The sequence below is a fragment of the Vipera berus genome, assembly GCF_964194415.1.
Source record: "Vipera berus genome assembly, chromosome: 1".
Taxonomy (NCBI): domain Eukaryota; kingdom Metazoa; phylum Chordata; class Lepidosauria; order Squamata; family Viperidae; genus Vipera; species Vipera berus.
In genome coordinates, this window is record NC_138202.1 from 228,359,224 (window position 1) to 228,373,220 (window position 13,997).

The following is a 13,997-nucleotide window of genomic DNA, read 5'->3' on the forward strand; positions in this document are numbered from 1 at the left end:
TGTTCAGTGTTATTATAACTTTGAAAGTCACTACATGAACTGTTGCAAATCGAGGACTAGCTGTATATGCGGTCCCCAAAAGCGAAGGATGCCATAATCAATTTGTAATAAAGATACCAGGGAACTAGGTGTTAACTAGGTGTTGATGACTTTAATTTTATCTTAATTTCTGTTATATGTTATTGTTGTTAGCCGCCCTGAGTCCTTCGTGAGATAGGGCGGGATATAAGTCCCATAAATAAATAAATAAATAAATAAATAAATAAATAAATAAATAAATAAATAAATAAATAAATAAATAAATAAATAAATAAATAAATAAATAAATAAATGGCTTGCAAAAAACTACACGAATCGGGACAACTGCCAGGAGCGAAGAAACTTCCAGCTCAACTGTTTACAGTGCGCGTGCGCGCGCGCAATTAAAATCAATTGTGACGACCACGCCTCTTTCCACGCGCAGGATCGCTTCGGGGAGGGGGGGGTCAATCCAGCTGAGCGGGCTGCGTTTCGCCCCACCCCCGACCTCAATTCTTAAGTGGAGCGCATGCGTCCCGGGTGGGTGGAGCAATCTATTTCTCACCATAGAGATAGGAAAAGTCTACTTTTTTTTATTATTTCTATGGGTCTCACCAGGCGATCGCAGAAACGGATGGGGGGGAGGGGAGAGAGAGAGAGAGAGAGAGAGAGAGAGAGAGAGAGAGAGAGAGAGAGAGAAGACCTTGCTTTGTATTGAGCATGCGCCCGTAGCAAGAGGGCAGTTTAAACGGTAGCGTGGAGTTCGTAAACCGTTTGGTTAGAATGGACCTTCGCAACGGCCGGCCTGTTTTGGCAGGTACAGATATGAGACGGGCGCGGTCTTTGCCGGGTTTGGAAAAAGAGCGAGAAGGATGTGCGTCGTTGTAGAAATCTTTTTTGGGGGTGTTGAAGAGGTGAAACGGGAGCCTGAAGTAGGAAGAGTGGATAGTTTTGTAACTAAATGGGAAGAAGTGGTGCACATCTAGGAAGTCGCAGTTAATAGGAAAAAACCTAATAATTATTTATTTACATATCGAGCTTCTTAACTGCCCATCTCCCTCATATAGCGGTTCTGCACGGGGTACAATTTAAGAAATCAATAAAACATTAAAACGAATAATTGAGGATTTTTTAGATGTACGTAAAGTTATACGTAAAATGTACATGCATAAAATTACAAAAAATAATAGCGTCCTTCCTCTCCGCCAGCCTAAAGTGGGTAGGAGATCAGCTAGTGTAGCACCAAGTAGGTTCTTTTTTACTGCTTTCCTAAATGCACAAGGGCTTCATTCTGTATAAGAAATGTACAATTGTAGACTTGGCTTAGCTATAATCTCAGATGCCTCCTTGGTTCTCTAGGGCCACAGATTAGTGAGGTTTCCTCTCTAGGGGGGAAATGTGTTTAGTTTTGTGCAGGGGGGAAAATGCAGGTAAATGTAATTTTTTTAAAAATAAATGGTTCTTTATCCCTCAACCATTAATCATTTAAAAATTATATGCATTCTGAAATTACAAATTGGTGTGGAAGATTCTAGGCCCTTTGGAGGAAAAAAAAGTACTTGTGTCCTTTTCTTGGCTGCTCTTAAAGCAATAATAATTTTTGATCAAATTGGAGTTGGAGCGATGCTGGTGTCCACCAATTGCATTATTTTTCCTTGACATTAGGACAAAAAGACACTCCATGCCACCAGGAAAGCCTCATTTCTAGGCAATCGATTTAAAATCCAAATCAGGAGATTCTTCACTATTTGGATGTCAAAAATGTAGAAATTGTTTCTTAAATGTGATTTCAACAAAAATGAAAGCGCATTCAGTGATAACTTTGAAAACGGTACATTGTCTTCAATCCAACTTAGTCTTTATGAAAATGGTTTTGGAATAACTGCATGGTGTATAATAGAAGATAAATCTGTAATCTACTTATTTGGGTTAAAATTATATTGAATTTAACATGCCTTACCTTCGGTCTTTGCTGCTTATGAAAAAGTGAAGTATGCCATTCAAATAAAGATTTGCATCTAAAAAGTAGTAGTCCCAGTCTGTTAACATTTCTCTCATTATTAATTTGTAGGTGTTGTAGCATATGTGGAAGTATGGTCATCCAGCAGAACAGAAAACTACTCAAAAGCCTTTAGTCAACAGCTCCTTGATATGGGAGCAAAAGTAAGTAACTAAGCTGGTTGGTACACAGTGTATTAGTCCATAGTTTAATTTTTTTAATAAAGCACAATTACATAGAGCATGATTCAGAAACTGCAGAGATTGAATACTCTAAACTTAATCCAAGCAAATTATGTTGTAGCCGAATGTGTGAGTGAATAGGTTATTTCAGTTCTATTGATATTAAAGATATCAATAGGCACATACCAAAATGATTTCAGAATTCACCAGTGCCTTCCCCAGTCTCTTGTTGAGATGAAGGAACCAAAATAGTTGCTCACCAACAAGCAAAATCTTTCAGTAGTTGTAGAGAAAATAGGCAATTTGTACATTAAAAAAACTGGAGATATTTTTTTAATGGAACCCAAATCAGGTACCCTTAATAGCTATAGAAAGTTTAAAAGTGATGTTTTTCTTAAGTCAACTTCAAGTAAAGCTGCCTTTCAAAACTCCTTTGTGATGCAACTCCATCACTTGTTTTATTTGCTTGCTTTTGTAGTATTCCCACACCTGAATACTGGAGATACGAGAAAGGAAATGGTTTCCTTATTTTTGTTGCTGCTGATTTATAACATTTTGCTTGCTAAAGTGTTCCTGAAATTCAAAGGTTGCACATTATTCAAAGATCTGGGATAGCTTCATCTTTGATTTCATAATGTCTCCATGAAGTCTTTGAACTACATCCTACTCCAACACCAGATTGCAACTAAGTCATTTCATATTTCTTTTTTATATATTGTCTGTTTCTTTTTAATTCCAACTACTTTTTATATACCTTGCATAAAGTGTATACTGTAGATCCACCATGGCTATTTATCAGGTAAGGTGCAGCATATGAATCTCAAAGGAATAAAAATGGTTAAAAAAGGAAAGTAGGAGATAATAGAAGAGGAAAGCTAATTAAATTTAGCTCACGATCACACCATTCACTATATCAGGGTCTCTACCCACAGCCTACTACCTTGTGTGAATAGAGGGCACTCGTGCATGAAGCTCCGTTTGTTCAAGCGGCAGGCCCGTACACCCACCACTTCAGCCATTGGAGCTGTGCACCATTGTGCGCACCTTCCATTCACACAAAACCATCTATCTTCCCCCACTACCAGACCGCCAAGCCATAAAGATTGGAGACCACTGCGCTATATCTTTCCATGCTATCCTTTTTTTGCAAGCTAAATTTCTGTTTACTATATATCTATATCAATTTGTGTATCTTTTGTTTAATATGTCCTTGTCTTTGAGGATTGCATCATCTCAATTTATTTTCTTAGTCATCTTCTTCCTCTTGGCCTGTTCACTCTTCTTTAATAGACGCGGTGGCTCAGTGGGTTAGGACGCTGAGCTTGTCGATCAGAAGGTCGGCAGTTTGGCGGGTCGAATCCCGAGTGCCGCGTAACAGAGTGAGCGTCTGTTACTTGTCCCAGCTTCTGCCAACCTAGCAGTTCGAAAGCACATAAAAATGCAAGTAGAAAAATAGGGACCACTACGGTGGGAAGGTAACAGCGTTCCGTGCGCCTTTGACGTCTAGTCATGCCGGCCACATGACCACGGAGATGTCCTCGGACAAGCGCTGGCTCTTCGGCTTTGAAACGGAGATGAGCACCGGCCCCTAGAGTTGGAAACGACTAGCATGCATGTGCGGGGGAACCTTTACTGAAGGAGTTAATTATTGTCACTTAAAATCTACAAATTCCCTGCTTACCTACAAAAAGCACACAAAAACACTTGTCACTTTTCAGTAGAAATGAAGAATCTTAAATATTTTGAAAAACCATTTACATAAATATTTTTAAATGCTTTATTCATTTATATTTTGTAGATTTCTAAGACTTTGAATAAACAAGTTACTCATGTGATCTTTAAAGATGGATTGCTGTCTACGTGGAATAGAGCTCAAAAAGCTGGAATTAAACTAGTGTCAGTACTTTGGGTAGAAAAGTAAGTATTGGTGTTTAGAAATATACCATAGGGGAAAATATTACAAGAATAATATTAGTACAATCAATGTGGATTTCAGATATCCCCAGTACATAATGTTATATCTGAATAAAATGCAAGGAGTAACTATTGGCTACTACTCTTGAGTTATTATTATTATTATTTATTGTAGAAGGCATGATAGCTCAATAGTTGAGTGTGCGTGGTCTAAATTTAGTCTAGCTTCAACCAGCTTGAAGCACTGGGTAAAAAGCTGCTTGAAGAATTGCTGGCAGAGAATAAATTAATAGGCACTGGTAATAATAATGGATAAGATAAAGCGATGATCTGCATCACTGTAGGAGCTTCAATAAATATATCCTGTTGCCAATTGAGAAGTTGTAATAAAATTGAAGTTAATTACAAATATGTTTTAAATATACCATTTAAACTTCTAATCTTCCAAGAAAATACTAGACTATTATAGGCATAATTAAAAAGATAAAATTTGTAATAACATTTTTATTAAAGTTCTTAAACTGCATTACTGTGATTCAGAAGTTAGCTTAGCTCTCCATTGCTGTTTGAGTGATGAGAGCTCCTATGGTAGTTACACATTGCAGTAATTGATTTTTTGTTTTGTGCATCACATACTCCATTGATAAAGACGTAGTACCTAAACTGAAGCTTACCACAAAAAATGCAAGGAAGAAAAAACAATTCATTTTAGAATGACCACATATGCTGTTTAGAATTATGATTTAAACCTTTATTGTACCTAAAATCCTGAGACTCATTTTTGTGGCATATACGTTTTCATCTTTACTAATAAAGTATGTCAAATTTCTTGTGTAGAATGCCATATATTGTTTGCATCTGTTAGATCACTAGATGTCACTAAAACCCCATTGCTAGTGTCTGAATGTTTTTGTTGCAGATTTCTTGTTTTCATAGCTTTACAGGTAGTACTTGCTTGCACATGGTAATTGAGACTGGAACTCTGTTGTTAAGCCATATGGTTGTAAGATACAGTCACATGACTGTATTGACCCCAGACAGCAGTCCCAGTTGCCATTATTAGTTGAATCCCACCACCATGGTCGCTGCATCTTTGTGGTTGCAGGATCACCATTTCCTGATGTCTCCTGCCATTTGATTTTGCTTGTCAAATCTAGCAATGGAAATTGCAAATGGCAATCACAGGATGCTGTGATAACATTATGAACCAATCACTGAACACTCAAATTGTGTTACCAAGACTATAAGGACACTGCAACAGCTACAACTAAAAGGACTTTATATTTTGAGTACAGCTTTTTTGACTTCTGAGGATCATGGTGTTTCCTTGTTTCCTAGAATATCCTATATATATTGAAACATTTTCCAATGTTCTTGTTTTAAATTCAGTGTACAAGTAGTCCTTGACTTGTTCAATGGAGTAAGTTAATCAGACTCTAAATTTGCTATACAGGTACATACATTTGACAATTACCTGAACTTATGACAGTCTAGAAAAGGGTGCTTTATGGCCTGTAAAGGACTTCCAACCATCGCAATGTTGTTGTTAGCTGCGAAGTCGTGTCCGACCCATCGCGACCCTATGGACAACGTTCCTCCAGGCCTTCCTGTCCTCTACCATCTTCTGGAGTCCATTTAAGCTCACACCTACTGCTTCAGTGACTCCATCCAGCCACCTCATTCTCTGTCGTCCCCTTCTATTGCCCTCAATCTTTCCCAGCATTAGGCTCTTCTCCAGTGAGTCCTTCCTTCTCATTAGGTGGCCAAAGGACTTCCAACCATCGCACTACATTCCCATAATCACATGATTACAATTTAGTCTCTTGGCAACCAGCTCATACTTACAGTGGTTGCTGTGTCCTGCTCATATGATTGTGATTTGCAAGGTTTTTTTTCTGGTTTCCTTTTTTTTTTTTGCCATTCCAGCAAAAAATAGCCATTGGGGAAAGCGGATTGGCTTAACAACCATGTTATTCACTTAACAACCAGTGTCTCACTTTATGACCATTAGTCATAAAATCAGGACCAGTTATATTGACTTACAATGGAAATTCCAGTCTTCATTGTGTTCATAATTTGAGGACTACCTATATTTTTCTGTGAAAGAAATAAATCTGTATTTAGAAGTACACCAGGTCAAGGAATAACATATCAACAGGTGGGACAGCATATTACAAAGTAGACAAGAATTTGAATTTGTATTCTGAGCCCTTTTTCAATTTTTTCATTAGTGCTTTCTATGTCTTCTTGATATGAAAATAAAATTGTACATTTCTTGTACATTTCATTCTTTTACTAATACTCTGATGGTTCTGTTTCCAATATTCACTTTTTTACCTCCCTGCTTCTCTTAAGTAGACAGAATGAAGTGTTGCAATATTCATTAGAGTTGCGCAGCTTGTAGCAAATATTAAAAATGAAACAATTTATTAATTTAAAATAAAAATGAGAAACATTGTAAAATAAATTTATTTTTATAAATACCACTGAATAAGTGGTATTTTGGTAAGTAACCCAAATTATGTGTAATACATTTTGTAAAATAACAAATATGTTTATATTTGTAAACAGTAGAAAGTACTGTAGCACTGGCACCCCCTCCCCCCAGCAGAGCAGAGAGATTGAAGAGGAAGAGATTTCAAGAGAATAAGCTGTTTTCTCTGCTCCACATAGGAAGCCATGTGATCATGCCAAAAGCAAAAGGGTCAGGCAAAGGACAGATTGCCTACAGCAGAGGTCTTCAAATTTGGCTCTTTGATGACTTGTGGACTTCAACGCCCAGAATTCCTTAGCCAGGCAAACTGGCCGAGGAATTCTGGGAGTTGAAGTCCACAAGTCATAAAAGGGCCAAGTTTGAAGAGCCCTGGCCTACAGAAACTGCTTGCTTTTTTTTTCTCACTCCTCCCCTCCCCCTCCTCACAAATACAGAGATTGGAGAGGAGATTTCAAGAGAATACTGTAAACCAGACATGTCAAACTCGTGATGTCATGTGACATCGTGCAACGTATCAGAGCCTTTTCGCCATTGCCAGCAATGGGGTGGGCACACTTTCCAGATGACGTGTCTGGCCTGCGGGCTGGCAGTTTGACACCCCTGCTGTAAGCTTTTTGCGTAGGATATCTGGAGCTCTCAGCCCCAGGCTGCCAGTGTGATCACATTGCTTTCGATGTGTAGAAGAGCAAACAGTTTACCCTCTTGCAATCAAAGTCAACAAACAAATTTTATAAGTAAAATCCCTTTCTTTCCAATATCTCTGCTCTGCAGGAGGAGAAAAAAAACATAGGTCAGGCACAGGACTCTTCATATTACTGTAATGGTGTTCATGTGACTGAGGGACACTGTAAAGTGTAAAGGTTGTAAATGGTCCATAAAGTTATTTTATAATACATAGTCTAACTAGATGTCCTGTAAGTTACCCATAAATTATGTTAAATGTTATAATCAGGCTATGAATCCTTGGGAAAGATTATGGAAAGCAAAGAAACATCTCTTTGGCAGTTATTTTGCCTTGTTCTCTGTTACTGACTATAAGGTTCAGTTTTCCAGTTTGACCTGGCTGATTTGATAAGATCAAGCATGACAGATGATTGGAACATCTTGGCATGCTTATAAATATGAATTTACAGTTATGCCGGGCAGCAAGAGGCTGCTGTAGGCAACTGGCTTATTTTTCAAGTTTTCAGAATTGAGGTACTGAGCCAGGAAATTGTCAACTCAAGGAATAGTTTGTTCTGTGTTGTCTGTAACTGAAATTTTGATACACTCATGGGAGGGATCAGAGAAGTGAAGGCCTTCACTTCTCAGAATGGAAAGCAGAATCATTGACTTGATTGACATTTTAAGTCCTGCTATAAAGTCTTGGTTAGGCTCCAACTGCCAGCAAAACTAAAGAATGTGACCTCTGCCTTTACAGTTTTTTTTTCCTATCTAGTGTGTAGCCTACTAGCTCTTTTACAATTGTGTGCTCTATCTTCACCCATCTCTATATGAATATAGCATGGCATTTGTAATGTGACTTTTATAAGCAAACGAGTGGTTTATTTGTTGACCTGGATTTTCTGGGCAAGCTTTGCTTCTCTGGGATCTTAGTAAGATAAAGATAAGGTAAAGATGGTATGAAATTGAGCATGATTTGTTAGAAATATGAGAGGTTTCATTCACTTAGAACCATTAATAATAATAAATCTGTCTAATGCTAAACCAAATGTATATTCTTAATGCTTTCTCAGATGCAGAGAAGTTGGAATGCATATTGACGAGTCATTATATCCTGCAATAAATACTAATGAAGGGTTGCCTCAGTTTATTAAAAAGGTCTGTATATATAATGACCTATTATTTTAAGTGCAGTCCTTAAATTTTATTTCACATTGCTCTTACTTAAAAGCCTTAGTTGACTAAAGAATTAAAATTGGCTAAGTATTTTCTCAGATTCCAATGTATCGATGTAAGATATAGAATTCAAAAAAGTCTAAAGTAATTTGGTCTGTTAACTTGAGATGATTTGCTAGTGAAAATTTAATTTGATAAAATCTGCAAGAAGCTGCTGGTTGCCATAATCCCACTCAACCTTTGTTTTGGCCCCAGGTTTTCATTTGAAAACATTTTGCATCATGTGGAGATACCTCAATACAAATATTACAGTGATGTGTGAAAATACTTTTTATTTTTGTAGAATTGGTGCAGTAAGGAGAATTATTTCAAAGCTTACAAATCAATGTAATGACTCTATTTTGTAGCACAAATGCATGCAGCCCAAAGATTTATTTGGAAAAACTCCAGAGAAAGATCGTAGATTACAAAGAAGAATGGAAACTATGGTTAAAGAATTAGAAATGCAAAGAACAGCAACAGGCAAGTATACGATCCATTTGCACTGTTAAATCTCTTTATCCTTTGCACTGAGAAATAATGCTAACATATGGTAACGAGCATAATTTTCATAATAGCTCCTTGAGCTAATGTTAAAAAGTGGAAGATCACTGTGAAATATATAGAGAAATATAAAACATGGAAGGGGGGTATTCTTGAGCCTTCTTTCTTACCTCCATCTACTGAAATATTTTACGGGAGGGGAGAGAAGGATTGACATAAAGAAAACACACTTCACCTTTTTTTCTCACCAGTTCCCAAATCTCTCTTCTCATTATAGATAGTCCTTGACTTACAATCACAGTTGGGACTGGATTTATGATAGTTGAGGCAGCCAAGTGACTGCCTGACTTTACAACATTATTTGCATCCGTCATTAAATAAATCACTGTGATCATTAAACAAATTCATAGTCATTAATGCTGCAGTTGTAAGTGCCTTCTGAATAGGCGTTGTTTGCCAGAAGCAAAAACTCGCAAATTATGGTTGCATAACCATGGGACACTGCAACCAGTGGTAAAGATCAAGCACCCTAAAATATTATCACATGACTGGAGGGGGATGGCACAACATTTTATAACAATCAGTTGTGCTTTATGGGCCTGTCATAATTTCAAATGGTTTTAAAATGACCAGTCATAAGTCAAGGACTGCTTGTATCTTGCCTTGAACCTAGAGGAGAGATCAAGGGTCAGACAGTGTGCTGACTTTCCGTATTCCTTTGGGGAAGACGTTGTTCAGCTATACTCAGATAAGGTAATAACAGTAATCTTTTATACTTTTTGGAGACAGAAGAAAGGTCATACATAACCTATCCAGGGCATTAGCTTTGAATAGAAAAAGTAATGTTTAATACATTCTCCAAATTTGTCATGCAAATTGAATAGGAACATCAGAGCCCACAATTTAGGCTCTAAACCTTTTCATTACATGGATTGCTATAGGGTATTGCAAAACAAATAACATACTGCATTTGAAATATTTTTTGTTTCTTTTTTTAAGTGTTATGCTTTATCTAGAGGCAATCTGTGTATAAAGTAAATTTCCATTCTGCAGATACTGTGTATTATATTAATATTCCCTCTGATTCCAAATATTGGGCAACTGTCAGTAATAAATACAGTACACTTAGTTACTATGAAAAATAAAAAATGACTATGCAGAAGTACTAACCAGTTTTTTTTATAAAACTAGAACAAAATTTTTGAAAAATAAGACCATCTTGTTGCACATGTCTCTGTAATAGACTGTTGAACTGTAATAAATTAGGTATTTATAAGTGTCCATTACAGGTAAAGAATAGATTATTCTGTCTAATTGGTTAGAATTGACCAAAAGCTTTATTATTGGAAGATCCTAATATGTTGCAACATTTTACTGTAGATCTTTTTTTAGATTATTTTTAAACTTCCAGAATGTTACAATAATGTCCAAGTTCCAAATATTACCCTTTCAAAATATTGTATATATTCTTTCTTCTTAAATCTAAAATTCTGTTGCTGATTTACCATTTTTTAGAAACAGACATACCAGTTTTATTATTTGAAGATGATGGTTCACTGGTGTACAGCCCAGCAAGTAAAATAAAGTATCAATGCAGTGTAATGGAGAAAAGAATAAAGGACATGAAGGAGAAAAGAGAAAATGTTTCCCCTACTGGTATGATGATAAACATTGTTTTTCATTTGTAGGATGCAGAATTATTTTCTTTTATTGCTGGATTTTTATCCGTATTAGTTTCATTTTGCCAATATTCCCCCTCCCTATCGTCACATTCTTGTTAGAGAATTGGCTATTGAAATGAAATTGAATCTATATATTCTTTTAATAAAGAAATGCATCTTTTTCCCCCTCAGGCTTATTTTGGTCTCTTTTGCTTCACTCATTATTTGAACAATTATAAATAGAACTTCGGAAACAATAGGATAACCATATGCTGGGATGTATTTTTTTCTCTAGACCTAACAAATCAATGTTATTGATTTTTATAATCAAACATATTTTTAGACACGGGTGGATGTAAGGTGGTTTTATTACTGTTCCCTGTCCAGTCATTGTTGAACTGGGTGCCTATATATAGATTGATTAAATAAAGGTTTCTTCAGTTATGGCTGCCACTGCCATAATAAAATGAAAAAACACATTTTCAACAGAAGAAATTGAAACTACAAATAAAACTGTTGAAAAGCTTTTATATAAAACTGTAGTGGGGGAATGCTGGAATTCTATAAATTTTAGACATTTAAATGAGTACAATACCGATATATTGAAGATGGAATTTAAAGGAATACTATAAATGTGTTCAAGCAGACATTATGAAAAAAGTCATGTGCTGCAAAGACATTAGAAAATGGTAACACTGTAGGAGAAAATAGAGTAATAGGGAAATAGAGAATATTTAATATTTAAATATTAAATATTTAAAACCCTTGCCAACATTGATTAGATGAGATGTATCATTCAGATGACATATTTAGTTGAAGTCTCACTGTTTCATTTGTGTGGTAGTTTCCTATCTGTAGCGTGCTGAGCTCTTACCATGGCTTCGTATGATAGTTTAATGCAATCCTCAGAATGTGTAGATTGTTAATACCAAAGTATCCAAAAAATTAAAAGCACTGTAATGAAATGTTAAAAGAACATACATGTATTGAATATGCAACTACCTATTAATATTGGAATTAAATGTCTTTGAGAATTGCTTACTTAACAAAAATCTAATAATTCACATTTTAGCTTCACAGTTATCTCAGATGTCTGACACTGACCCTGCTGTTGTGTCTACAACATCAGCATTGACTTCAGGTAAAGAAAAAAGAAAAAAAATGTAAATAAAATCTAAATGTTCACATTCAAAAATATCCAGCAGTTATGTGTAATTGATAATACTGTAAATAAATATTTTGAATGACCCTGCAGTGCTCTCTTAACAGATAAGGAATCTATGGAATATTTTATTGAAGAAAAATGCTGCTGTAAAAAGTGTCAGTGCTCCTAGTATGTTTTATTGTTTTGATAGTGCTAGTATTATTAAAAAGAGCTCTACTAATACAGTAATTATTGGAGCATGCATATGTATTTTTAGTTTTATGTTTGAACTGTTGGGATCACCTACTTTTTATTGCTGATTTAGAAATGATGTCTTGGCAATCATGTCTTGGCTTAAATCTTGATATCATTTATTTACACACACACACACACACACACACACGACAGAATCCCCTCCCTATTTCTCTTCATGGTGCAGAATGATTACACTCACATTCTTCAGTTAACTAAAGCTTCCTGTTTTATCCAAACATGGAAACTGATTGCCCAGTTTGGAGGAACACCAAAAAAAGATGGACGACATTGATGGCAGGAGTAGACAAAAGAGAGCGGTTCTCATGAACTGTCAAGGAGATTTATTTGATTTGTGTCTTATTTCTGCCCAATGAGTTTTGGAACTATGTTCCTTCCCTAGGGCAATCTGCAAATATATAAAAACACTTAAATATGCTATTTGCAAACATTTAAAAATATTTTAAAACAGAATGATTGTAAAATATTGAAATACCAAGTAAAACATCTAAATAATGAAAGCACAATCTACAGCAATGTAATAACTAAGCTGACATTCTTTTCTAATACAATATGCATAGTTTAGAGTTTGTCAAATAATTATTTGGCTCTTCAGGTTCCTTTCTCCTGTCTTCAAGGTTGAAGGAAGGAAAATTAAAGTTTCTGTTTTGAAGTCACCACTATTTGTATGCATGAACCTAAATAAATTAGTTATGGTGTATGCATAAGCTAGTTTCAAAGTGCTTAATAATTCTTTGTCTCATTAAAATATTGTTTAACATTATGTAATAAAAGGCAATCAGAACCCAAGACTACTTGAAAATGGAAGTTTACTCTTATCCAGATAATGAATCTTAGTATTAGTAAATTTAGTATCAGGTCAGTGTAAACAAGAAAACACTTGGTGGAACTGTCCCATTTTTTATTTATATTTTTTTCTGGTTCTATTTTTATTTTATTTTTTAAAAAGTTAAAATACAAAACTCCAATTTTTTTAAAAAAAGAAACAAAAAACACAAAGCAAGTCATAAAAACCCTAACACATATGTACATATTATCCCCTCTAGTTGAATACTAATTAATATATTACAACAACATTAGTTTCCCACCTCTTGTGAAACAGATCAAAAAAATTTTAAACTGTTAAATCTATTTGCAGTTTATTAACTTGTCATCTATATGCTATATTAATGACAAAAAGAGAGCCTTGGTGGAGCAGTGGGCTAATGCCTCCTGAAGTAACTCCAGCTGCCTGCAATTAGTGCAGGTTCGCATCCCACCAGGCTCAAGGTTGACTCAGCCTTCCATCCTTCCGAGGTAGGTAAAATGAGGACCCAGATTGTTGGCGGCAATAAGCTGACTTTGCAATAATGCCGCTTGGGGTGGGGGTGAAAAAGCTCTAATAAGCAGGCATATACATAGAAAGAAGGCTATTGCTAAGCACATTGATTTGTGCTTTAAATTGTAAGCCGCCCTGAGTCTTCGGAGAAGGGCGCGATATAAAATGAGATTAAAAAAAAAAGTTAACAAGAACAATAATAATAGAAAAAGGCAAGATTAATGTTTCAAAACCTTCTGTTGACAAACTTATTGTAATCAACTTTTAGAAAATTTGCCATGGCTTCTTATCTATCCCATATTATCTGAAGAGTTAACTGATTTGTCCTGGATCAAATATCCATGTTTGTTCTTAGTACTGTCTCCTATCAATTGTCGTTAGGTTAAATATAATAAATCCAATCTCCAAAATCAGTCGATCTTCCCAAAAACGTCCAGATGAATTTTTTTCCCCAGTGAAATGTGTCCCCAATCTCCTTAGGGAAAACCAATTTATCACTTCTCCAGTCAGTCAAGTTTCTGCTGTTGAAAAAGAATAGAGGCTTGAACTTCAGGGAGGCGTGTGCAATCAACTCAGCTAGCTCTAAGTCTGTAAAATCCATATTTCCACCAA

At 35.7% G+C, this 13,997-nt stretch overlaps 1 protein-coding gene across 1 annotated transcript; it reads left to right on the top strand.

Annotated features, from left to right (window-relative positions):
• The first annotated feature begins 750 nt into the window (after positions 1–750).
• Positions 751–12,196, top strand: LOC308675616 (microcephalin-like). The gene is made up of 7 exons (XM_081341060.1): positions 751–835; positions 2,090–2,181; positions 3,998–4,116; positions 8,344–8,428; positions 8,854–8,968; positions 10,505–10,645; positions 11,723–12,196. The coding sequence occupies exons 1-7, from the start codon at positions 802–804 to the stop codon at positions 11,815–11,817; spliced, it is 681 nt and encodes a 226-aa protein (XP_081197186.1). The 5' UTR covers positions 751–801; the 3' UTR covers positions 11,818–12,196.
• Positions 12,197–13,997: the final 1,801 nt, after the last annotated feature.

Bases quoted from the DNA above. Each gene is read 5' to 3' on its own strand.
- LOC308675616 (XM_081341060.1), top strand. From the start codon at position 802: ATGGACCTTCGCAACGGCCGGCCTGTTTTGGCAG. The intron at 836-2,089 runs GTACAGATATGA...ATTAATTTGTAG, and splicing joins CGGCCGGCCTGTTTTGGCAG to GTGTTGTAGCATATGTGGAA. The intron at 10,646-11,722 runs GTATGATGATAA...TTCACATTTTAG, and splicing joins AGAAAATGTTTCCCCTACTG to CTTCACAGTTATCTCAGATG.